This window comes from Enhydra lutris, unplaced genomic scaffold, assembly GCF_002288905.1.
Source record: "Enhydra lutris kenyoni isolate GAN:26980312 unplaced genomic scaffold, ASM228890v2 scaffoldscaffold22, whole genome shotgun sequence".
NCBI lineage: Eukaryota > Metazoa > Chordata > Mammalia > Carnivora > Mustelidae > Enhydra > Enhydra lutris.
The window spans coordinates 10,474,217-10,501,181 of NW_019154106.1; the positions used below are offsets into that span (position 1 = coordinate 10,474,217).

The 26,965-nt window shown below is 49.4% G+C and overlaps 1 protein-coding gene across 3 annotated transcripts in view; it reads right to left on the reverse strand.

Moving 5' to 3' along the window:
* Positions 1-18,240, reverse strand: part of LOC111149628 (CD6 molecule) — a 37,691-nt gene extending 19,451 nt beyond the window's left edge. For all 3 annotated transcript variants that reach the window (XM_022506803.1, XM_022506805.1, XM_022506802.1), the window contains exon 1: positions 18,158-18,240. In XM_022506803.1, coding sequence (XP_022362511.1) covers positions 18,158-18,218 — 61 coding nt within the window. In that variant the 5' untranslated portion in view covers positions 18,219-18,240. The remainder of the gene's footprint in view (positions 1-18,157) is intronic.
* Positions 18,241-26,965: the final 8,725 nt, after the last annotated feature.

A 26,965-nucleotide genomic window follows, 5' to 3' on the forward strand; every position in this document is an offset into this window, starting at 1 on the left:
CACCACGTGTGTGACTAGAGCAGGTGCCGGGGAGATGCGTGAGGCCGGGAAGATTCTGGGAGTGGGAGGGTCCGTGGCCTTTCCCACGTACCAGGACACCTCTCCAGAAATCCTTTTTTCATTATCCAGAATGTAGATTTGGGGGACAGACAGAATAGTTCCCCGAGCGCTCTCTGCTGATCACTGGCTGTCTAACCTTGGGAAGGTCCCTGAGCCCTGCCAGACTTCTGCCAGGTATGGCACCGTGTATGGACAGGGGAGGGCATCTGGTCCTCGAATGCATATTCTGTCCCAGGCATAAAGATGACTCCGAGGGCCCTTCAGCCTTCTCCCCGGCAAAAGGACTATTCCAGTTCCCCCAGAGACTGCATTCTTTCCTCCTTCCTCCCCATCTTTCTTATGAACCTTTGCAGAGCTGCCCCACACTCACATCTGGCGGTCCTCTTCCCTGGCTCTATAAGCATGGTCCCCGGTCATCCTGGAGATGAGATGTGGCCTGTGGTTGCCATGGGGAACAGTAGTTCCTCCAAAAGCAAAGGCTTCTGCGGTTCTGACCCCAACGCTCGCTCAGGCTCCCATACCAGACTATACCTTCTCTGCAGCTTCCAGACGGTGAGACGAGACACTGCTGAGCATAGAGAATCATGGGCAACTCAATATAAATCCCGAGGGATAACAGAAAGATGGGGTTCCAAGAGAGACAAGCGGGCCAGAGACACTGACTTTTCACGGGCCCCATCTGCTTGATTTCCCATAAAATTCAGACCACTAAGTGCAGGAGGTGGGAGTTGAGCCCCTCCTCTAGAACTCTCATTCAGCAGGTCTGGGGTGGGGTACTTGAATCAAACTTGCCCGGGTTGGACACCCAGCTTCCTCCACGCTATGGGGATGTCAGGCAAATCTCATTACATGCCAAGCTTGCTTCACAGGTGTGAAACCCTCCCAGGACTGAAGTCCCATGACAAGAAAGACCCAACACCCAGCCCACAGTAAGTCCCCAAGATCTTGCTGAGTCAACGTGTACAAAAGCATGTGTGCAATAGACTTGGGTGTGTGCACGTACACGTAGTAGATGAATAAAGCAGATTACAAAGAAATTATACATGATGATCATATTCTTAAAAATAGAATGAATAGTAACACGGCCAATAATACCTTAAAAAGTTGAAGATGGTCATGTCTGGACCCCAAAATTACATCTTTCCATATATATCCTAGAAAAATTTCTCTGGTATATTCACATGCAGACGTGCACAAGGATTTTTACCGTGGCTCTGTTTGTACTGGAAGAAAATTAGAAGTAATCTAGCAGGGGCGCCTGGGCGGCTCAGTCGGTTAAAAGTCTGTCTTCGGCTCAATCATGATCTCAGGGTCTTGGGATCGAGCCCTGCGTGGGGGTCCCTTCCATGGTGGGGAGTCTGCTTCTCCCTCTCCTTCTGCCCACCCCCCCACCCCAGCTCATGCACTCTCTTTCTAAAATAAATAAATAAAAAATCTTAAAAAAAGAAAGTTAATCTAACAGCCTACCAGCAGGAAATAATTAAAGATATTGTATTATATTCATAGACCGGATTGTTTAATTAAAAGCATGAACTAGATCTGTATCCACTTGGATAGACCTTGGAAGCATAACGTATAGTAAATGCTCAACAAATCCTAGTTACCGTTATTTTTAATAGAAGTCTCTGTAGAGACTCACCTCCACCCACAGTTCTGGGATCTTGCCATGGCCAGACCTGCTCTGGGGTCTGCTGCGGGAAGGGGGCGGCAGTGAGGGAGCCCCAGGCTGGCCTGTAGCTTGGAGCCCAGCCAGGAGGTCCAGGTACCAAGAACTGGCTGAACCCCTATCTCTCTGGCAGCATGAAGGGTCCTCAAGGAACCCAGAGGACAGAGAGTCCGGAAAGTGACTGCTGGGGAGGTGACCTGTGGTCCAGGCCTTAATGGTCAAGGGGTGTTTCACCGGGGCAGGGGGAGCCGACCCGACCCAGAGTGACTGAGGATTTCCTCTGTGCCGCGTGTTTCACAGACATTGTTGTACAGAATCCTTGTGACAGCCCTGTGAGGTCCCTGCCCAAGGTGCCAAAGCTGGGACTCGACAGACCCAGAATTCAAATCCAAATTTGCTCCCCATATTCTCTCTTTCCCCTACTGCGGGCAGCCTCACTGAGAGGAGGCAGAAGGGCATTCTGGGTAGGAACTCCAGCACGAGCAGAGGCCTGGAGGCGGGACAGGCACTAGTGTGCTAAGCGAGGGAGAATTCAAGAATAAAATCCCCCAGAGCTTGGCCCCCTGTGCAAGGGGCAGGGCTGGGTTTCAGGGTTTCAGTGGAAGCCAAAACCCTGCTGGGCCACACAGGGTTTTCCAGGGGGCCTGTCCCCACCCACTGGCTCTCTGGAGGGACTCTGGTTCGAGTCTCTGAGAGCTGCCGGAGCAGCAGTTTCTGGGTGAATGAAGCTCAACTGTGGGCACGGGATGAAAATCCCCCCGCTCTCAGGGGCGGGGCTGGAACTTTCGGAGGTGGGCTAAAGCCCCCTAAGATAAGGGAACCTTGATGTCAGGCCCCAGAGCTGCTGGGAGTCATCAGCCTCCCTCTGAGGAAGGAACCAGGGTTTCCCAAGCAGGTGATTTCAGGTTAGGACCAGAATATGATTTCAGGTCCAAGTCCAAGCCCACATTGTTACCTGCCAGACATCACGGTCGCCCCATGTCCCCCTCCACAAGTCACATGCAAGGTGCTTTTTGAGGTGGCTCATAAGACCTCCCACATTTCTGCCTATCTTAACCCTTAACCAAGAATGTGCATTCATTCATTCCTTTATTCATTCTCACTCTCGGCCCGGCTCCGTGCTAAGCCTCCCACTGTGGTGGGGGACACAGATGTCCTCACAGCTGATTATAGTCAAGTATAATGGCTATTGCAGGGGTCAGAGCAAAGGGCGTTGGGAAAAGTAGAGGTGGGAGAAAATAACTTTGAGTCCAAAGAGGGAGGCACAATTGGAAAGGGTCTTAGAGGATGAGTAGGAGTTCGCAGGGATGAGAAAGTGATGGAGACAAAGAGTTATCCAAGCCTTAGACGACCTGGGAGACCTAACTGGTCTCTTTCCAGAGGTGAGTGGGTCAGGAGGAGCAGCAGCGACCCTCCTCTCTCTGCACACCACTCGTTCTCCCTGCCAGTGGCCTAGCATCACGGGGCTTCCCCATCATTCTCTGCAAAGGTGCTCGAGCCCTGACTTTAATAGGGGGAAGCCTCAGCCCCCTGCCCCAGTGATGGCTAAGATCTCCAGTCAGTGCCTGTCTGCATGGTGTCATGGCTCTAGACTTCAATCGGGGATGAGTAGAGGACTGGCTGAATGTTTGATCAGTACCAAGGTATGATGGATTCTTGGAAAGTTTTGCAGAGGTTTGACGCGAGCATCCCAGGCTCGGGCCACCAGCACCCACTGCTTTGGGCTGAGTGAGGGTCTGGCTCAGCCAGCTCATCTCGCACCTACTCACTCCCAGCTGCACTCCGCCCTCCCAATCCATTCCTCTGGCTTGCAACTCTGTTTCCAAACTCCAGAGTCTTGGGGATCAGAGAAACCAAGAAGTCACCCCCATATGGTTGGGGGGCAGCACAGCAAAACTGGTGGTAGAGGAGCTTTGGAGTCAGACTGATGTGTGTTCAAATCCCATCTCTTTCCCTTCATACCAGGATCTGGATTTCTTAACCTCTCTGAGCTCCGGTGGTCTTTCTCCACATAAATGGGGATGGTAATATCACCTTCATGGCACAGCCAAGAGATTAGCAGAGAAAGGGGGCACAGGTTTGCAAGCACAATCCCTTACTGCCATTCAAAATCCCCAGAGACCCTCAAAGTAAAAGTGTTTTCATAACTCTGGTGGCGGCGACATGGGATGCGAGGTGCCCATAGTCTTTGTTTACTCCACGTGGTGTGGAAAATCATACATTTTGCTGCAGAAATATTAATGTATTTGGTTCCAGCAGCTGACCAGACTCTGGCCGTGACATTACAAAGTACCGTGTCCCCTCTCTGAAATCCAAACATTGTAGATTCTGCGTTGTACCTGGCTGCGTGGATTCCAGAGAGAGTTGGAGGACCTGAAGTGGTTTTCTGTTTCACAGTTACTGAAAGAGTAACTGTGTGGGTCAGTCCTCCAAATTTAAGGCCAGGAAAGTTGCCCTAACTTCCCCTCCCTCTTCTCCTCTCCTTACCTTTCCTAATGGAAACCCTCCTCCAAAAAGAAGCTTGTGTATAAATCAATAAGGAAAAGGCAAGCAATAGAAAAATGGGCAAACAGCCAGGAGAGGCATTTCAGGGAAGGGGAAACACATAAGACCTATAAACTTGTAGAAAGTATCCAGCCTCACAGTCATCAGCCAAATGCAAAGTAAGGCCACAGGGAGATATGATCTTACATTCACTAGACTGTCTATAATTAAGAAGTGGGGTAACACTGGGTGTTAAGAATGGAGGTCAGCAGGGACTCTGAACATTGCTGGAGGAAGCAAAGTCGGGACAGCCACTTTAGAAAACACTGCCACAGTCGTGGCCCAGAAATCCTACCCCTGAGGCGTGCGTGCGCACACACACACACGCACACACACACTGCTGGGTTGAATTGTGGAGTGAGTTGTGTCTCACAAAAAAGATATGTGGGAGTCCTAACCTCAATACCTAAGAATGTGACCTTATTTAGAGAGAGGGCTTTCGCAGAGGTAATCAAGTTAAACTAAGGTCATTAGGGTGGGCTCCAATCCAACAGGACTGGGGTCCTCATGAAAAGGGGAAATGTGGACACAGGTGTGTGCACACAGGAAGAATGCCATGTGAAGAAAAAGGCAGAGATCGGAATGGAGCTTCTACAAGCCAAGGGATGCAAGGAACACCAGCAAATCACCAGAAGCAAGCAGAGAGGCCAGGAACAGACACTCCCTCACAGTCCTGAGAAGGAACCAACCCAGCGGACGCCCTGATCTTGAACTCTCAGCCTCCAGAATTGAGACAATACCTTTCTGTTGCTCCCACACCGATCCGTGGTACTGAGTTATGGTGGCTCTAGAAAACTGAGTCACCCACACTTGTGACGAAGGTTGCCTGCAAGAGGCAGGGGTTGGGGAGACCCCGTGAGAGCGTCTAGAGAATTCTGGGAGGGAGAAGAGGGGAACTCGCAAGACATATGCGTGAACCCCTCCTTCTCTTCAGACGGCCGGACTCTGACCTCCCAAGTGCTGTCTGGGACCACTTTCGTGGCTTATGCTGATGTGGCTGGACCTGAGACCGGACAGGTGGCTGGAAGGGGCCTGTGAGGCTCTTTGGGGAGGATGTAAAGTCCACCCAGAGTGTAAGAACGGAGGCGCTGGCATTTGGGTGGACCCGTTCTCCCTCAGGAGGCTTCAGGAACCTGCCCAGGGCCACCGAGGAGGTGCTGGCTCCTGGGATCAGACACTCGCCTGCCAGACCCCAGCGTCCACGTATTCACCGCCACCCTGACGGACACTGGTTCGAGGCCAGCACCATGCCCGTCCGCACACCCCGCCCCCACCCCAGGCTGACTGGACTGAACGCCCCCATTGCTCCGGGGACTTGCAAACTCCCGCCATCCAGAATGAGAGGCCGAGCTGTGCGAGATCTCTTTACAAGTGGTTGTGGGAACGTTTTTACAATCAGGATGACGGGGGCCTCTGGGTGGCTCAGTGGGTTAAAGCCTCTGCCTTCGGCTCAGGTCATGATCCCAGGGTCCTCAGATCGAGGCCCCCATCGGGCTCTCTGCTCGCCTGGGAGTATGCTTTCCTTACTCTCTCTCTGCCTGCCTCTCTGCCTTCTTGTGATCTCTGGCAAATAAATAAATAAATAATGCTAAAAAAAAATCAGGATGACAGGTGTGTACGGCAGGTGTGAATTTTCAGCTGGAATCGGGTGGGAGCCACAAGGGAAGATGGGGGAATTGAGACCAGCCTTTATTAGGACCTTAGGGACATCCCTGCCCCTTTCGGGGGCCTCAGTTTCTCCAGGCTAAAATGGGCCAGCTGCGGGCTGACTGCTGGAATGGGAGGAAGCTCTCTGGCCTCTGCCTGCTCCTGGTTTGGGGGTCCTCCATGGACTGCCCTTCCCCCTGTCACAGCACTGCCCCTTCTGTCCCCACTGCCCCTGCCCTGACCCGACCCTGCCACCAGCGCCTTGTTTCCCAAACCAGACAACTTAAATGGGTTAATAAATAGCACTGAATCCCACGGCAAGCGGCTTCATCCTTTTGCAGCTCTCCAGGGCTTGGGGTATCAAGTCCGGGCTGGTGCAGCTCAGCTTTGAACACCCAACACCCTGTGCAAGGGGAGAGTGGCCCAGGCTTGGGGAGCAGGCTCTTCGACACCACCGTGTTTCCAGTATTTTGTTTATATGGACATATTCTATTTACTGAAGTAATATTTGTTGGAGCCGTACAATGGTGATAGAAGGTTTCTAGGCTTAAATAAACTGACTTAGGCTGAAATATGGAGTTGATCATAGACAAAGGTCGTTCAATAATTGTATATGCATAAAGGCGAATCAGATCACGTCCTTCGATACCTAAAACTCTCCAATGATTTCCCATTTCCCGCGGGTTCATTCCAAGCCTCTATGTGCTCTGTGTTCGCCGACACCAGCAGCCTGTCCACCTCCATCCCCTCTGCTCTCCCTCCCTCTCTGCAATCTCATCCCGCACGCCCATCAACCAACCGTTCCACTGCAGGGCCTCCATGCCTGTGTTCTCTCCACCTGGAAGGTCCTTCTGCTGGATCTCTCCATCTCTCGGGATTCCAGACTAATCTCATTACTCACATCTCTGCTCAAATGCCTCCCAGAAGCCTTATGGGGACCCCGCATCCCACTCACTCTCGGTCTGCCTTGTTTTGTTTTATTTCCCTTGCTGCATATCTCTCTCTGATATGATACAGTTTTTTTTTAAGATTTTATTTACTTATTTGACAGAGAGAGAGAGATCTCAAGTAGGCAGAAAGGCAGGCAGAGAGAGGGGGAATCAGGCTTCCCGCTGAGCAGAGAGCCCGATGCAGGGCTCGATCCCAGGACCCTGGGATCATGACCTGAGCTGAAGGCAGAGGCTTTAACCCACTGAGCCACCCAGGTGCCCCGATATGATACTGGTTTAAACCATGCTTGCTCATTTCTCTATTTTCCCCACTAGAATAGAAGATCCTTGAAGTCTGAGGCTTTGTCCTGTATCTTTAGTGGCTGAAAATGCTGCCCCACATGGAGCTAGAGCTCAACAAATCAATGGCAGGAATTGTAGGTGGGGAGAGAAGTGGCCCTGGGAGCAGAGAGGAGTGAATCAAGCTCCAATGTCTGAGGCTGGGCAAGATGGCGGCCACTAGAGGCTCGACCTGAGGGGCCTCATCAGCTCCAGCCTTCCAAGCACTGAGCCAGTTGGCTCCTACTCCTGAATCAGCAAAGCAAGCCAAGTCAGAGACTAAACTTGTATTAGGAGTGATGGAGATCTAACATCACCATCCAGAAATGGTGGTGATAATAACCAGCTCAGGCCAGAATCACCCATCATGTTACAACTAGTGGGTAAAAGTCTGCAGGGGGGGCTAAATTTTTTACATAGTCTCAAAGAATGTGCCCACAAGATATATGTGTTACAAAGGAGAAAAGAATCGCTTGACCTAGCAGACATCTCCTTACCTAAGCACTCAAAATTAGAACACCAAGATGGGACAAGCTGATTCGGCGTGCCTCTTGATACAGCGCAGTGAGAAGAACGCTGAGCACGTCTGTGCTATTCCTGCCACAGGAGGCATGACTAATCATGAGGAACCATCAAACCAAATATGACTAGGGATATTACACAGATTAACTGGACTATTGGGGCGCCTGGGTGGCTGAGTCGTTAAGCTTCTGCCTTTGGTTCAGATCATGATCCTAGGGTCCTGGAATCCAGGCCTGTGTTTGGCTCCCTGCTCAGCAGGGAGTCTGCTTCTCCCTCTGCTTCCCCACCCCCTGCCCCCTCATGTATACTCTCTCTCAAATAAATGGATAAAATCTTAAAAAAAAAAAAAAAAAGGAGTAACTGGTCTATACTCTTTAAAAGGATCGATGTCATGAAAGAGAAAGAAAATCTGAGAAAATGGTCTAGGTTAAAGGAAAATAAAGAAAAACAAGAATAAAGCATGGTACACCAACTAGAATTTTCTTTTGCCTCAGTGATCATTATTGGGACAATTGGAAAAATCTGAAAAAGGTCTGTGGATTATCTATTAATGTTGTATTGATGTCAACTACCCTATTTTGACATGTGTATTGCAGTTAGATGAGAGACTGTCCTTTTTTTAAAAAAAAAAGACAGATAGAAGTATTTAGGAGAAAGGGGCCTTATGTCTACAACCTACTCCCAAAGAATTCAGGCCAAGAGTAAGAGACAGACAGACCCAAAAAACGGGTAGGCTGAGAAAATGTAAAGCAATTGTGGTAAAATGTTAACAGTTGGGGAATCTGAGTGACGAGCATATGGAACTTGCAACTTCTCAGCTGGTCTGAAATTATTTTGAAATAAAATGTTGGGGAGAAAAAAAAACAGAGAGAAAAAGAAGACAGAGGCTGAGGACGGGTTGCCATCGAGGTGTGCAGGAAGAGTGGGTGTAGGAAGCCAGCTCTTTGCCTCACCAAGCTGACATCTCAGAGCCCAGGTCACCTGCGCTCACCTCAGACCATAGTGGACCACAGCCTGAGGCAGCGAGAGCACAGGAACCCCCTCCCCCTAAAACCGCCCCTGCCCACCAGGCTGCCCACCCCAGCTCTGGCTCTGTGACCTTGGGTGTGTCATCCCCACTCCCCTCCCCCAACCCTGCACTCTGCACCTCGTTTTTCTCCTCTGACAAAGAGGAGTCGATGACTGGCAGTCCTCTGGGGTTTCTTCCAACCCAGATACTGTCATGATATTTCTAGCATCCTGTCTGGAGAGTGTGGCACATTTCTCCAAGGAGTTTAATTCGTTTGGAGAGTGCCTTTACTTTAGTTCAGCCGATGGAAGGAGGGGAAAGTGAATCTCTGGGTGCAGAGTGGAGGATGGACTTCCTTCCAGTCGGGGTCATGGTTTCCCACCTCTGCCCCCGGCCCAGCCCAGCCCAGCTCCTGTGCACTCCTCCCAGGCAAGGTAAGCATGCTACCAAAATTCATACTAAAGCGTGGATAAAATCCTTCCCCTAAGCTCCATTTAGAAAGAGGCAGTGGGGTGGTGGGAGGGTGGGCCGTGACCAGAACGTGACTCTGGTCCCACTTCTGACATGGCTGGAGCTCTCTGAGCACCAGTTAGTGCTTCTATAAAATGTGCTTCTATAAAGGCCAAAGCTGTGCTGGGCTTTGTGCAGAGCTGTGAGGACAGAGTGACTTCTCTGTGTTCTCCCTCGCTCAGGGCTCCACAGGTGACTTCCAATTAAAGGTGGGGTGCTCAGGTGAGATCCCCAAGACATGTGTAAGCTCGTTGCCCACACAGCCTGTGGCCCCCAGCATAAGCGCCCTGGGCATCTGCCAGGACTGCCGGGAGAGCCCAGACCAGCTTGGCTATGATGGAGTGGTTGGGGGAAGCCTGGAACACAGGGTGGACCTCCTAATGTGCCCGACCACCTCCTAACACAGGTGGAGGCCAGGGAAAAGCCAGGGGGTCACTTTCCTATAATGGGATCCCAGTCTGTGTCTTCCCAGGGCTCTCACAGCCCCTCCATGCTGCCTCCCTCCTGAGGCTCGCCTCTCAGAGGCTCCCTTGGCGGACATTTTCTGGCAGAAGGCATTCAGGCCACAGAAATCTACAAAATGGTGGGCGGAAACTGGGGCTTCCCTCTCGTCTTTCTCTGCTGTCCCCGTGAGCTCTTACCGTGGCCCCAGGCCCAGCAGCAGTTATGGCCGTGGGGCTTTTCAATACCCCCAAAGAGCCCCAGATTTCCCCCCAATTACCTCATGGCCAATGGCTCATGGAGCCTCATCTCAGATCTGGGTTCTGGAGGTTTCCATCAACCCTGTTTTACAGCTGGGGAAACTGAGGCTCAGAGAGGATATTCATCCAGGAAGTGACTTCTGACTCAAGAGTAGCTTCAAGGTTTTTTGTTCGTTTGTTTTTATCCCAGTTCCATGACAGCCCAGTGCGCAGTGGGTGAGATGAAAGCCTCCAGAGAATGCAGAGAACTTTCCTGAGAAATCTTAAGGTGAATGGGGTCCATGGCCCAAACCCTGCCTATTTTCCAGGGCTGGGAAAGAACATGGATTAGGAGTCATAAGGTCCGGTTAACCATCTACCAGCTGGGCATCTATTAGCTGTGTGATCTAGGAAAAGTCACTTCACCTCTCTGGGCCTCTGTGACTCCCTCAGTAAAATGGAGGTAACGACTCACATGTCATAGGGCTGCACGAAGAGATACTTATGAATTTACAGAGTGTGGCCCAGGAGGCCGTTACCCCTATAATCGCCCAGCAAACCTCTTGAAAGTATGGTTTATGTGTGTAATTTCTGTGCGCCGGTCACTGTGCTTGACATTCTCATGAGTATTAGCTCTTCGAAGCTTCCTCACACAGCAGTGCGGATGAGTCAGGAGGAAGAAAACAGGCCCTACGGGACCAGCGGGGTGGGCTGGTCAACCCCTCCCTGCAGCCAGCCCCGTTACACTTTTGCCTTGCCTGTTGGACCTCCAGGCTTCTACTCAAATCAGCCCTTCTGCCTGGAATGCTTTTCTCCCCTCTTGAACTTGACTCACAAGAAGCTGCAAAACAGCACAGAGAAGGCCCATGTACCTATTGGCCGGCCTCGCCTGATAGTGACATATTAGGTAACTAACTAGAGTAAATGACCAAAACCAGGAAGTTCGTGTTGATGAAACACAGCTAACTAACCGATATACATTCACTCAGACCCCAGCAGTTTCTGCGTGCTCTCATTTCTGTCTTTGTGCCGTCCTTCTCCATCTGTCTAGCCCCCTGAGACATCCGTGTTGCCTGTCTGGGAAGTCACCCTCTGTCTCCAGGAGGCCTGAGCTCTCTCCCTCCTTGGACTCCCAGCTCCTGAAGGCAGCATAGCCCCGTGATGGAGAATGTGGGTTTTGGAGACCTACGGACCTGGATTTAAACTCCACATCAGCCACCAGCCTGGGACAAAATACATAAATTTCTGAGCCTTGGTTGACCCACCTGTAAAATGGGGTGATTGCCCCAATGTCAGGGCGGGACGGGCTCAGCTTAGCTGCTGCTCCGAGAATGGAGAGTGCCCTGCAGTGGGTGGTGCTTATAGCTGTCATTGGATTGTACCTGTCGCCGCACCTATCCCAGGCTGACCCTTGGGTGTTTTATGGTCTTCCTCACGACACTTCAAGTGTTCAAGGGCAAACCTTCATATCTCATATCTCACTGTTGAATGGGGCCTGGCATACAGCAGGTGCTCAATAAATGGACCTAGAAGGAGCTTCCTGCCGGGCAGGCTTTCCCGGGGCTCATGACGCCTCTCTAGCTATGGTCTCATTCATTTCTGGCCCAGGTAGGCAGGGTAGGTGCCCAGCAGACCCTGTGAGGGCTGGGCCTTGGTAAGAACAGCCCCATTTGACCCCATTTGTCCCCAAGAAGCCTTCCAGGGGACCTCAGAGTCCCCTCCGGCTGCAAGCAGGGGACCGTAGTAGCTGGGGGAGATGCCTCATATTTGCATGGAGCCCCAAGGGCAGCCAGCCCCGAGACAAGCCAGGCCACTCCTTGTTAGGAAAGACTCAGAGCTGCTAGTCGGGACATGTAAGCTGAAGTCCAGATACTAGCTATAGACTTTTGGGCCAGTCTCTCAGCCCTGAGAGCCCCTCCTTTCCTCATCTATACATGGGGCTGTGATGTGGGTAAATGAGCTTGCCCTGCAAACTGCGTGTTAACCACTAAATCTTGTATTCACATACGCAACAGCCTTTTCCTTGCTCTGTAGCATTTATAAGCTAACATTTTAAAGCCCTGCTATGTTTGGGCACTTTCCGACGCATTATCTAAATTAACTTTCATACCATGGTGAGGAGCAGAGGGAGAGGGAGAAGCAGACTCCCCACTGAACAGGGAGCCCCACGCGGGGCTTGATCCCAGGACCCTGAGATCATGACCCAAGCTGAAGGCGGATTTTAACTAATTGAGCCCCCAGGTGCCCCGAGGTGGGTGTTTTTATCTGCAGCTGGCAGGCAGACAGAAGCTAGAAATCACCCCTGGGTCACACAGGGCTGGGACTGAGAACCCAAATCTGATGGATTCCAGGGTCCCTGACTCCATGTGGCAAATGCAGGCTGGGGTTACCATGTTGTGCCAAAACGGGCTGGTTCGTTCGTTCGTTCGTTCCTTCCTTTTTAAAAGATTTTATTTATTTGAGAGAAAGAGAATGAGCAGAGGGGAGTTGCAGAGGGAGAGAGAGAGAGAGAGACGTAGACTCCCTGAGGAGCAGGAAGACGTGTGGCTTGATCTTAAGACCCAGAGATCATGACCTGAGCAGAAGGCAAATGCTTAACCAACTGAGCCACCCAGACAGCCCCACGGACTGGTTTCTAACAGCCGGATCTCCACTGCCCTGCCCATAAATGGTAAAAGCCTTGAGGAACAGACACAGAGTACAAGGATTTTTCGGCTGGGTGTTTAGTGTTCAATGAAGAAAGTAGGGCCAGAGAAAGGAATGAGCCTGCCCAAGATTACCCAGCAATCGAGAGCGAGAGTGAGTTCTAAGAATCCACCCCCACCTCACCTGTCCTCCAGGTTCCTTCTCCCCATGCTGCAGGGGCTCAGTTCCCAGAGCTGAATTGGGGGACGTGAGTCTGGGCACCCTCCCTGACTTCAAAGCTCACCAAGAATCCAGGGGCTGCCTAGGGGGCCTGGGGACAGCCTGATATGGGGCCCCCGTGTCCAGGGTGTTGTCCCCTGGGAAGGTGAACAGAAGGCTTCCCTGGGCTGTGTCCGGTAAGGGGAACAGACTGTCTAGCCCCATTGTCCTTTCTCTGGATCCGTGTTTCCAAGGTGTGAGGCACACGCACAAAGGTTTGAGAAATGGTTTAGGTGGTCGCTGACCTGGTCTTATGTTAGCAACATGAAGGAAGTTATGCCCTATATTTCCTTTTCAGCCATTCTGAGTATTTGGAGGAGAAAATCTCCCAGGGCACTTGTCCGTAATGCCTGACATCTAGAAACCCTCCCATTTAAGCAAAGGGAAAGCAGCCACACGTCTGAATTTAGTGACAGTGTTTTGTTTCCATGACATTTATTTTCAACATTACTACCGTGAAGGTGATGTACAATGGCTTTATCTTTAAGGGAGCAACATGAAGTTTTCTCTAAAAATGAGCGTATTTACACTTTAAAAACAATTAAAAGTATTAAGTAAATTGTCAGATGGCAGATTTCGAAAATACTGGGAAGGGGCAGGAACGAGGGCCCCCAGGAAGTGCTGCCCTTAGTAGCTCTGGTTGCCCTGGCCCCGGAGGGTCGGGGTTGGTAGGTGGGAGATAGTGCTGAGGGTGGGATGGAGGGTCTGGGGAACACAGTGAGCAGACAGGAGGTGGGCCTGGGGATTCCAGACCCAGTGTAGGGCTTAGCATGACATGGGTGGTGGTTGATGGTTTCATGGCTGTTGAGGAAGCCTGGTCTTTTCTTCCAAGCCCCTGCCCCAGAGCCTCAGTTAGCTGAATCCCTCTCTGTCTCCAAGAAGATGGCTGATGCTTCAGGCTTGGAATCCAACAGCTGGGGGCCCAATTTAATTCCTGAGCTTTCCTATCAGAAAGTGAGGCTGGCTCAGAGCGGGCCTCGATCAATACAAAGGAAACGAGGGAGTCTGTGGACTGTGTTTCTTACTCGCTCTAGATCCCTCTGTAATAACCCACAGTACCCCAGGAGCTGCCTCGTCCCACATCACCACGGTGGTGACTGCCAAGCTAATGCCCCTACCAGTCATTGACTTGGGACCAGAGATCCAGGCTGAGCAGGAAGAAATATACAAACGCCGGTCATACATTATTTACACATCTGTCAGTTGCAGTCTTGCCAGCAGGGAAAGAAGTGAAAGGATGGAAGAAGAGAACTGTAAACACATTTGTTTCATTTAACCCAATCAAGTGGTCAAGCCCCTTGAGTTGGACATGGGGGACATTGAGAATTAGGTCTGTAGAACTTGGGTCCAGAGGTCATGGGTTGAGGGACCAGCCCGAGCCGAGGGCAGAGGCTATCCAGAAGCACCATGCACACCTGTCAACTGCACATGGGAATTATTTCTTACATTAGGGCAAAACAATAAAAAAGCTGACCTCAAGGCAGTCCACAGTGATAGAGACACTCCCATCGGCTGGCAATCAGCCAAGTTAACGGCTATGAGACAAACCTTTTCTCCACAGTGAGTGGCTTTGAAGCCTAAGAAGATTCGATTTTAAAAATAAAGGTGGTGGAAGTACATGAAAATCCCTAGTAATTACACATTCATGCTCGGTGTCAGATCAATTGCGTGGAGCCCTGGATCGGTGATGTTTACCAGTACTTGATGGCTGGCATTTCTCATGTGTGTGACCGAGTAATTGACCTCGGTTGAAATTTTAATTTAAAAATTTAAGAAAATTTGGCAATGTCTGTAAACATTAGAACACTTAAGAGAACTTAATATTCACTCTGTTTAAACGTCAGTTTTTTAGATCGGAAAGTATTCCCTGAAATCCTTAGAAAAGGCTTGTTTCTTGGAGGTATTTGCAGCATTTATAGGAGAATCAGATTCATTAAATTGGCAAATGCAGTTCAGACTATCTACGGCAGTGCTCTCCAGTAGAAACATAACCACAAGCCACATAGGCCATTTACAATTTTCTAGTGGCCATGTTTTTTACAAGTCAAAAAGGAGAAGGCAAACTGAATTTTAATAATAAAATGTGTTTAACGCAACCTATGCAAAATATCGTTTCAACACGTAATGCATAAATAAGTTATTAATGACACACTTGAGGTTTTTTTTTTTGAACACAGCTTCAAAATCTGCTCTGTATGTCACCTTCCCAACCCTTGATCACTCGGACTACTGTGTTTCAAATGCGTAATCTGTTGGTCGCTGTACGGGATATCACAGATCTAAGGGCACTTAATTAGCTGCCTTTGTGAGCGGTATTTATTATGTAAGGACGTTTATTCCGTTCGAACTGATCTGCTGAAATATTAATCAAAGGCTCCCTGAGAGTCACTGTTAAAAATTACTGGACTTATAAATAAAAATGAGTTTCGGATCGTGAATTTACAAGTGAAGGAAAAAGCCAGATTTTTAAAAATTTGATTGTTCAAGAAACTTTTAAAGTAGTCACAAATGGCCTTCCTAGTGCCCAACAGCGGCCCCCAAGGACCTCACTGACCACAGTTCAGATGGAATTAGAGTCACTGACCTCAGCATGGCCCTCAGAGGAAAGGTCTGGTTATTTGTTACTATTTCACACACAGAATGTCAGATCTGATGAGCCCTTAGCGCTTTTCTGCCCCAAGCAACCCATTTCACTGGTACAAAAACCAGATCAGAGAAGAACGCATGGTGAATTAGAGGCTGGGCCCAGGCAATGCCCCGGTCTCCTGACCCCACCCTGTTCTCCCTAACCAAGGGCTTCAAGTTGGCTCTTTCTTCCCCTTTTCCCCAGTTGGCTGATCAGGAAATGGATGCACAAACCTGGAGGGTAGGGAGACAAACTGGCCCTGGACCCAGGCCTCCAGGGAGCACCAGCAGAATGAGACAATGTGGTCCCCCCAACCCCGCATCATTCATCAGTCAGCACACACCCGAGCCTGAGGAGAGAACAGCCCAGAATCCAGGCCAGCCTGGCCCAAGAAATAGCTGTCGGGAGGCCCTGGATGGAGCCTGGCACTGGGACTGCAAAGGAGAGCAGGCGACGAGAGGCCATGACCGGGTCTGCCAGGGCCCGGAGGTCCAGGATAACCCTCCCAGGGCCCACAGCTCTCGAGGTGGAGGCCCTGGGACTCCTTCTTGAGCCTCATTCTCCCAGCTCCCTTTCCTCCCTCTTCTCCGTTGTTTTCCTTTCCTTTTTTTTCTCTCCTGGGAAGCCCTTGCTTCCTTTAGGCAACCTGATCTGCCCAACACACTGATTTCGCCAGGGGGAACCCCACAAGCAGATCTGGGGTCCACCTTGCCCGCCGAGGGCTGGGTTCCACTGGGGTTGGGGGCCTGTTGGACCTGGGTGGAGGGGAAGGACCGCCCGGGCAGGCGGGAGGAGCGGCCTCCCGACAGTGGCCTGCCCTGGCCTTCCCTGCCCCATTCCCCAGGCTCTGGAGCACAGGGTCCTGCCCTCCCGGTCCTTCCTGCCAGGCTGTAGTTCCCAGCAGGAGACACACACCACCGGGGACCCTTCAGAGGCTTTAAAGAAGCAGCATTTAGTGCAATGAAATCTCATGGTAGGGAGGCTCCTCCCTGCTCCAAATGCTATCAGTCCCCCTGGAAAGTAAAGAAGAAAATGACAGTTTGGGGACAGGGTATCTCTATTGTTGTCCCCCATGTCCCCTTCAACAGGGAGCTCAGGTGTAGGCTTCAGGTTTCAGGGTCTTTGCATCCTTTTAACTTTTTGCTAGCACGTAATAGAAATTGGTTTCCATCCCCATTTATTTTTATGTTTACCTTCACCTCTTACTTATGACATATGATGTCAGTTTTCCACTTACAATAGTGACATAAAGTTTCCTCTCAACACTTGTTAGTAACACGGAAGGCCATTGACTATAAACGTAGTTTCAGAAACATGAAGTAAATGTCCGTACAGAGAGTGGAGTGGGCCAGGCAGGAGTGTGAGGAAGGGACGTAAAGGACTGGGGGTTAGGGACCGTGCCTCCAGGAGACCCTTCATCTCACCCTTCTGAGCTCTGCGGGGGCCTTGGGTTCCCACCTGCTGTCAGGCACCACTCAAGGCCAGTTCCCTGGGGCTCTGGCAGCAGACCCCTTGGTCCCAGACTTCATTCTGAGCCAAGGCTGGTGGCTGGGGCTCATAGAAAAGGACAGAGGGTGGCAGTGATGGAGGTGGAGAAGGATGGACGCCCCTCTGACCATCTGTCTGTCTTAGCTCGGGACAGAAGGTGGTTGAGTTCCAGGTGCTCTTGGCAGAGCCTAAGCCAAGCCACCCTACATGGAGCCGAAGGTTCACATGTTCCCGCTCCCACAGTGAAATGGCTTTCCCTGAATCAGTGTGGGGTCAGGAGCTCATGCCTCTAGATAGAGGTGGAGAGAAGAGCTGCCCGCACCCTAAAAAGCTCCCCAGTTCTTCCCATTCTCCTAGTCAACTTGGGTGCCCCACCCGACGGGGACTCTCTGGGTCTCCTTCTGAAGGCAAAGTGAAAACACTGGGTATCTCCACTGCCAGGTGGGCCCAGATTCCTGGGTCCAGAATTCTATTTCCATGCATTCCCTCTGTCCCCAAAATGCAAGGTTCTAACAGAGGCAGGATGGGCCCCTGCTCAGTTCCTGCCAGACTGGACCCCAGAGAGGCCAACAGCCTCCAGTGAGCACAGCCAGCCCCTGAACTTTCTGGCCACCTGATGTCCCAGCCCAGATTGCAAAGGGCCTTGGCACCCAGGAGGAGCTCAGGATGGGGGAGGAAGAGCTATCCTGTTCATTTTTGCCCTAAACTACCCCTACTCTGGCTGCACTGGAGCCATTGGCTGTCCTTAATGTCCGTTGGCTTCCCTGAGTTCTGTTTCTGGACAGCTCTACTGTGAATGGTAGAAGCCTAGTGAGTCGAGAGCCTCAGCTTCGAGGTTGAGAATACAATCACCAGTGGTCCTACTTCTCTGAAAGGCAGTCTGCTCCCTACTGAGAGTTGCCAAGAAATAGGGCTGGGGGAGTTCCCAAATCTCTGGTGGGAGGCGTCTCCCTCCTCAGACCCTGGGGCCCTCTGTGGAGACACCACTTCTGCTGCTCACACCATCTCATGCCTGGGAGTCTTCTAGCACTGTCCAGGCATAGCCCTGGCCCCTCCGGGAGTTTCCTGGACCCTCTCCAGGTCCCAGTCGCCATTGCCAGAGCTGGGGCCTTCCTGGGACAGTCTTGGCTAGAAAGCTAAAAATGTGAGTGAGAAAATGACCAGCAAGGGGGCCAAGAGGCCAGGACCTAGATCCTCCAGCACGGGTGGCAGGGGTGGGAAAAGGGGCCCTACCTGAGAGGGCTGCTGTCAGCAATCCGACAATCGCGGAGAAGAACCACATGTCTGGTGCCATCTCTGACTGCTATGCGTGCCTGCCCACAGGAAGGGCCATCCTGGGGTCCGGAGGGGGATGTGGCTGCTATGAGCTCCTCGTACCCGCTCGGACCTTTGCTGCTCCTGTTTATAACTTTCTGTCTGCAAGACAGAGAGCACTCCTTTGCACGTATGAGACCAAACCCAGCCTGTGAGTGTCTCTCACGCCTCTGCGCTCTACTTGTGGTTTTGGTCTCCAGGAAGCCAGGCTGGTATCACAGGGGCTGAGAGGGAGAGCCCAGCTGCCTCTGCTGTGAGCCCAGGAGTCACAGAGTAGGACACACATACACATACACACACACATTTCTTCCTAGTGTCTCCTAAGGAAAAGGGAAGTGAGAGCATGCTTCCTTTCTGGAGACCTGATTCATAGTAGATGCTCAATCAATACATGTGGGAAGAGGGGACACATGACCCAAGGCCTTTCCCGGTCCCCGGAAATCCAGCTCTTCTGGGATAAAACCCCAAGACTTAACTTTCACCCTTGGGTGTGTTAATGGCTGGGCAGGAGGGTGTGGTCTTGTACTTTTGAGAAGAGAAAGCCTCAGATTCCCTTAAGAGAATTGTAAGTGGAGAAGACCTGAGAGATGGTTGGTCCCCATCTCCTTACAGGCTGGAGGTGTCCCCTGAGAAAACACAGGAGACAATAGGACCCCCCCATTGGTGAGCATTGGGCTGGGTGTTCATTCGTCAGGCATGGGGGCTGGTCTAGGAAGGATGAGCAGTGTTTCAACAGACAGAGGTGGTGGAAGGCCTCTGGAAGGGCCAGAAGGAACAGCAGGAGCAAAAGGCCAGGCTGCTGGGAAAACGTTGAGTTGTTCAGTTGGTCTGCTGTGGATGCTGTGTGGGTTTTTATTTTTTAAAGGTTTTATTTGTTATTTTAAAGAGGGGGGAAGAGCATGAGTGGGAGGAGAGGCAGAAGGAGAGGGAGAAAATCCCAAGCAGACTCTGCACTGAGCATGCAGCCCGAGTCAGGGCTCTATCTTACAACCCTGAGATCATGACCTGAGCCCAAAACCAAGAGTTGGACGCTCAACAGACTGAGCCACCCAGGTGCCCCTAGTATGTTTAATTTACCACTGTACTCCCTGTGAGGCACACCATAGATGCTGCATGAATGTTGCTGAGTGAATGAAGGGACAGATAACTTAGTTTGGTTGTATAAGCAGGACCCTCAAAGAAATTGAGTCCAGAGGAGACTGGTTCCGTCCTGGCCTTTCCCTATGGGACCTCATCTCAGCTTTACCTGTCCTGGCCTGACACTTGCTTCCTCCCCGTTTGACTTCATTTCCCCATCTGTGGAATGGGGAGGATTTCTCCACTGAGTCCCAGTCCAAGGGGCCATCTGATGTTGCAGGTTTGGGAGCCACAGAAAGCTAAGCCCCTCTGCCTTAAACCTGGCCCAGACCTGTGGGGTGAACCTAACTCTGGCACCAGTGGAGGCTGCCCTCTTGTGGAAGGTCACTGGTAGCACAAGCCGCCGATGGGGACCTCCATCCCCTGGATTCAACTCCATTCAACTGATGCTTAGGGGAGACTTTGGTGTGGGGAACTCTGGCATGGGCTCTGTGGAAGGTGAAGACAGGAGACCGTATCCATGCCCTCGAGGAGCATGGCGTTCACAAACCCAGGTGACCAAACCACAGGTCGGTGTAAGAGAACACAGCTAAATGGGCTGGAGAGGATAGCTAGGCTTCCATTTCTGACAATATGATAAGCAGCATATACTGAAAGTTCTCCTGATACAAAACACACAAAAAAGTGGGGAGAGGGACAAAAATATTTGTAAAAATTTTTAGAAATGCAAGGTTGAGGTGGCAAGAAAGTAATGATAATTATCAGAGCCTAAAAGAACAGGAAAGCACAAATCCAAAGAGATCATTGAGAGCAGAAGCAGAGGTTGCGCTGAGGTGTCTGCTGATCGCAGGTGGCCAAGGTTTTCAGTGTAATGAGACAAAACCTAGAGCCCAAGCAAATGAAAAGCAAAATCAGAGGCCTACCTCCTGCAGCAAAACAGTGAAAAACAACACCCACAGTGAATGAATGAAGAAAGAAAAAAACTCTCAAAGGGATCAGACAGAGAATGTGCTTGGCTCAGCATTGACTCTGAGTGGAAGGAAAAAAAAAATGCTAACCCTAAATGCTCTTAACCACAAATCCACCTGCAACTGGGTCTGAGAGGGAATTCACAGCCCTTGTGAGCCAGAAACACCACCACCACCACCACCACAAAGAACAACAGGAGAATTTAAAGCAAATAGCATGGAGAGCCTGGATGGCTCATTCATTATCTGCCTTTGGCTTGGGTCATGATCCCAGGGTCTTGGGATCAAGCCCTGCATCAGGCTCCCTGCTCAGTAGGAAGCCTGCTTCTCCCTCCCCCACTACCCCCCTGCTTGTATTCCCTCTCTTGCTGTCTCTCCCTGTCAAATAAATAAAATCTAAAAAAAAAAATAATAAAGCAGATAGCAGTTCCCAGGGCACTTTGCATAAACAAATGCAGAAATCCTCTATGAAGTAAAGTAACTCACCTTAAACTTATGCCTCAAATAATTCCCACAGGAAAGTTCCCAGGAATATAAGCTCACTTGTACAGGAAGAAAGAAAGAAAGTAAGAAAGAAAGAAAGAATAAAATACAGGACATAAGTGTATTAATTAGGGTTTTTCAGAGAAACAGAATTAATGGAATTTATGTGAAATTAAAAAAAAGATTTATTTATTTGAGAGAGAGAGAGAGAGAGAGAGAGAGTGTGTGTGTGTGTGTGTGTGTGTGTGTGTATTGGGGAGGGGTGGAGGGAGAGAATCTTCAAGCAGATTCCCCACTGAGCACAGAGTCTGACACAGGGCTCGATCCCATGACCCATGAGATCATGACCTGAGCCAAAACCAAGAGTCAGATGCTCAACCAACTGAACCCCCATGGAGCCCCCATATGAAATATATTATAAGGGATTGTCTCAAGTGATTTTGGAAATGAAGTCCCAAGATCTCATTTGGCAAGCTGGAAACTCAGGAGAGTTGGTGGTATCATTTCAGTATAGGTCCAGAGGCCTGAGAACCAGGAAAACAAATGGTAGTTTCCAGTGAGAGTGTAAGTTGAAATGCAGGGGGAAGACTGGTGTTAACAAGAAGACGGGCAGAGAGAGAGAATTCTTTCTTACTCCTTTTTATTCTATTCAGACCTTCAGTGAACAAAGCTCATCCACAGTGGGGAGAGCAATCTGCTTTACCCAGCCTTTTGATTCAAAGCTAATCTCACTTCGAAAGCCCCTCACAAACACACCCAGAATGTTTAACCAGATATCTGGGCACCCCACAGATCAGTCAAACTAACACATAAAAGTAACCATCACAACAAGGCACTGTAAGTGAAAATTGCACAAAGCAGTAAGCAACAGATCCAGGCCATCAAACACTTTGGCTACTGGACTTACAGTATACATAATATAAAATAAGGATGTTTCATATGCTTAAAAAAATAAAGTTGGTAATTGAGGCTGCAGATAAGGAACAAGAGACTATAGATAAGGAACTAAGTGACCAGGAAGATTTAGGAAAAAAAAAAAAAACAACTTCTATAAATGAAAAATATAATCTTCAAAACTAGCAATCCAATGGACAGATTAAGCAGCAGATTAACATAGTAGAAGAGAAAACTAGTGAGCTGGACAATAGGTCTGAAGAACTCTCCCAGAATGCCGCACAGAGTGACAAAGAAGTGTCTAAGAGAAGACTATGAAGCAGAAGTTAAGAGACATAGAGGATGCAACAAGGTGAGTAGGTCAAATCCCGAACTGATGAAATACATGGCCCTCAGATCCCAGAAGCTTCCCCAACCCCGCCTTGTTAAATAAAAATAAATCTCTCTCAATAAAACTTGGGGGGGTGGAATAATAAAAAAAAGGAATAAAAATGTTTTCGTACACACATCAATCAGTAAATAGATCTACACTAGTCACTTGTGCAAACAAGATTGCTACTCCCCGGAAAGAGGAACTGCAAAGTAGACTTACAGCTGACTTTTTCATGTTAGATAGAAGCTGGAAGACAATGGAACACCATCTCAAAGTGCTATGAAAACAGTCGACTTTAACTATGCTCCAGGAATGAGATTGAACAATCTACAGAAAGGGAGAACAGATTTGCAAATCATATATCTGATGAGGGGTTAATATCCATAATATGTTAAGAATTCATACAACTCATAGCAAATAAAATAAAATAAATCTGATTTTAAAATGGGCAGAGGATTTGAAAAGACATTTTCCGAAGAAGACGTTTGAATGGCCAACAGACACATGAAAAGATGCCCAACATCACTAATCATCAGGGAGATTCAAATTAAAGCCACAATGGGTTATTACCTCCCACCTGTCAAAATGGCCATTATCAAAAGGACAAAGGATGTAGAGGATGTAGGGAAAAGGGACTCTCTGTATGCTTTTGCTGGGAATGGAAATTGGTACAGCCGCTATGGAAAACAATATGGAGTTTCCTCAAATAATTAAAAATAGAAGTACCATATGACCCAGCAATTCCACTTTGGGGTATTTTTCTGAAGGAAATGAAAACACTAACTCAAAAAGGTATATGCAGCTCCATAGTCTTTGAGCATTATTTACCAAAGCCATGATACAGAAACAACTTGAATGTCCATCTGTGAATGAATGGATCAAGAAATGGTTGGGTGCCTGGATGGCTCAGTGGGTTAAGCCTCTGCCTTCAGCTCAGGTCATGATCTCAGGGTCCTAAGATCGAGTCCCACATTGGGTTCTCTGCTCCATGGGGAGCCTGCTTCTCCCTCTACCTCTCTCTCTCTCCCTCTGGCAAATAAATAACATCTTAAAAAATAATGCCGTAAGAAGTCAGGACAGGAAAGGAAAAGAAATGAAGGACAAACAGAATGATGATAGGTTTCCTGGCAGAGGGCACAGAGTAAGTCGAGGTGGGACAGCATGGGGGGAGTGTCCCTGGGAACTGATGTGACACCCCTCAGTCACCTGTGTTTCATAGATGTGACCCTCTGAGCAGGAAGAGTAAGACACACCTGGCAGGGTACCCAACTCAATGAGCTCTTATTATTTTTCTGAGAGGGGGGTGACTGGGGAGGGGCAGAGGGAAAGACTCTAAGTCTTAAGCAGGTTCCACGCCCTGCATAGAGCTCAATGTGGGGCTCAATCTCACGAACTTGAGTTCACGGCCTGAGCGAAATCAAGAGTTGGATGTTTAAAGACTGAGCCACCCAGGTGCCCCTTAATAAGCTCATTTTTATTTATAACTCTTAGAGCCAAGACCTTTGTTTTTAAGATTTTTTTTTTAAAGTAAACTCTGGGCCCAACATGGGGCTTGAACTTACAACCCCAAGATCAAGAGTCACATACTCTGACTACTGAGCTAGCCAGGTGCCCAGGAGCCAAGCCCTTTTGAACTCAATTTGCAAGGACACCTAGTGCTCCCCCATGCTGTGAACAGCCCAGGCATCTTTCATCCAGACTGTGTCTCTCTTCTGATCTTGGCCCAGCAAAGTGGAACATGCAACATTATTGAGGGACATAAGCCTGCCTCTCTGGCCAGAAGGAAGGGGAGCCCTAGACCTGCATCCCCCTCCCCCATATGGCACAAGGGAAAGCCTCCTGCTGACTGACCCTAGTGAGTGCACCCTATTATGACCCATGCTTCGAGTGGAGCTGCTGATTCTCACAGCAGCGCAGGGAAGCAGGGGCTCTTCCTAACACGCCCATGCAGATCAGGAAACTGAAGTTAGAGACACGGTTTGCTCAAGATCCCACAGCTAAGATGTGGAGTAGAGTTAGGCTCCAAACTCAGGTCTGTCCACCCCAAGACCCTGAACTCTTAACCACAGGCAGTTCAGCTTTTGGCATGAATGCTTTGGCTGAACCATGGCCTCTCTGGCAGGAGGGCTCTGGCTGTATGGGGCTCTGAATCTTGGACCAGCCCTGCCCCAGCTCGAGTCAAGCCCAAGTCCTGTCTCTGGAGTCCTGAAACTGTCCCCACTGCAGCACAGCCAGCTCCTTGTCTTTCCTGAGGTCCAGCATTTTCTTCCACGGTCTAAACATCCAGCGCCTAAATGTACATACATTAACCGTCGTTAACTTGGTCACTCATTCAACACAGATATCATGTGTTCTAGGTGCCGGGGACACAGCACTGAACAAAACAGACAAATGTTGCTGTCCTTGTTCACACCATAAACACTAGACGGAACAAATAAGTAAATTAGACAAGAAAAGGAGTGGAGCTGCGTCCCGGGTACTAGGAGGGCGTGTAAATAGGGGGTTGGCTCGCCCCTCTCAGAAGAGCCTCACTTGCAGGCGGGTCACCAGGGAATGCGATCCCAGGGAACAGAGAGGAACACAGAGGGGTGACAGAGGAGAAGAAGGACAGTCAGCAAAAGGGCACACCATCGGGTTGGCCCCACTCTAGCGGGGAGTACTGGATATCAGACTTAGGAGATGGTTCTCAGAATGGTCTGCCCCAGGGACAGCCCCCATTCCCGACTCCTGCTGCACCGCAGCTGAGGGAGAGAGAAGTTGGCATCCTGTCCCCCCGCTTGCTGGTGCCTCCCATGGGTAGACCTTCTCTGCTGGGCATTAACATAAGACACAGAGCATTGCATGCTTGGTCCCCAGGCCCCACCCAGGGGGTCATGAACAACCATGTCTTCAGCCCCTCTTCCACAGGCAGCAGATGACCCAATGCACTTTCACATCTCTGCCTTGCTCTCCCACCCCTGGAGGACTTCCATTTCTGGTTAGGAACCGCCTACTCCACTGTCCCATTTGTGAACCAGGCCTGAAGTTTTCCTCCTCCATCAATGGCAGCTCCACGGCAGCCCCTCAAGTCACATGATCAATGGGTCAGAGCAGAATTGCTAAGGATATTCTATGCTCCAAATTCTAAACAGGCCCATTGCATACTGTGCCCTGCTCTTGGTGGGAGAGGATGCAAGGTGCAAAGTCTGGATCTTCACCACAGAGGCAGTGTCTCAGCATGCCCCAGACCTTCGGATACCTAAAATCTTCCCCAATATAGCAACCACCTAAATCTCTGTGGGGCATGTCTCCCCCTTTCAGCCCATAGAGAGTAGCCGTTCTCAACCTTGTCAGTCTCAAGCCTCCTTTATATTCTTAAAAATTATCAAGGGCTCAAAGAACTTCAGTTTATGTGGCTTGTACCTATTGATACTTATCATATTGGAAGTTAAACTGATAAACTTTAAACATTTATTTAATTCATTTGAAAATAGCGACAATCGGGGCACCTGGGCGGCTCAGTTGGTTAAGCATCTGCCTTCAGCTCAGGTCATGATCCCAGGGTCCTGTGATCAAGCCCTGAGTCAGGCTCCCTGCTCCACGGGAACCTGCTTCTCATCTCCCTGACTCCCTGAGCACCACCCCCACCTCTTGCTATCTGTGTCTCTCTGAACTAACTAAATAAAATATTTAAAAAAAATAAATAAAAATCAAAATAGTAACAGTGACCTCACCATGTGTCAATGTAAATAGCACTTAAAGAAAAATCACTGTATATTCCGAACCAAAAAAATTATTGGGAAGAGGAGCATGGTTTTACACATTTTCAAATCTCTTCAATGTCTGGCTTTATAGAAGACGCTTGGATTCACATATCATCTTCTTCAATCTGTTGAGAGGTGTTGTTTTGGTCAAAGTATACAGAAAAAAAATCTGGCCTCATAATATGCAATTGGGGAAAGGAGGAATATTTTCATACCCTTTTTAGGTAATTTTAGATATTCTCTGATACTGCAACAAAATTTGACAAGTGATGTTTTCTAAAGGTTAGTTGCAGTATGAGATCTGAAACTGTATCAGTGAACTTTAATCCACTGTTAAATTAAAATCCATTACCTTATCTTACACTTTGAATGGGTCTTTTATCCACACGTGTTTCTGTAATAACATGCATCGGTCATTCTGGAACATCCCGGCTCGAAAAAGTTATGCGGATCTTCCAAAGGTTGACATATTTCGTTATACGGTATCAAAACAATCACATTCATTAATATCATCGGTGAGCTCATCAGAAAACTTTTAAGTCCTGGGAAGCTGTCAAGAGCACGGTGGCAGATAAGAGTTTTTCTAAAATTCAAATTTTCACTTAAAAGCTCCAGTTTCATGACTGGCAGCAAATACCGTCTTGTGCTTCCTTGGAAATAACAGGCTTCCTTTGCTCGGTTTCAAAAAATTATCTGCCAAATTCTCCAGTCTGAATAACCATAGTTTTTGAGTAAAGATGGTGTTCCATGGGGGGGATGAAAAACCCACAAACCCGCCCAGCTAGCTTGCTGACAAACCAGAGAGCAGCAGCAGAATTCTGCTCGGAGGTGACAGCGGCCAGGGGACTCCGCGGAAGAGCGCTCTGGCTGGTCTCATCCTGTCACACCGAATCCCAAGAAACTGGACGCACAGGGCTGTGCTCTAATAATGCTAGTGATTTTAACTGCTTCATGGAGGCCATTGTTAAGTAAAACTAGATGTTTTTCCCCCTGCTTGTACTCTGAGCAGAGGGTTGAAGAATTCAGGGGCTTCTAGGACAATCTTATGCCAGTGCAGCTTTACCCATTATGGCTTTTGTACCAGGCAAATGAGGTCATGGAAAAGGCAAACGGTGTCTTCAGATTAGTACGAAAATAGTTCTGACCTCCTAGAACCCAGAAAAGGTCTCGGGGACCCATAGGGTGCCCA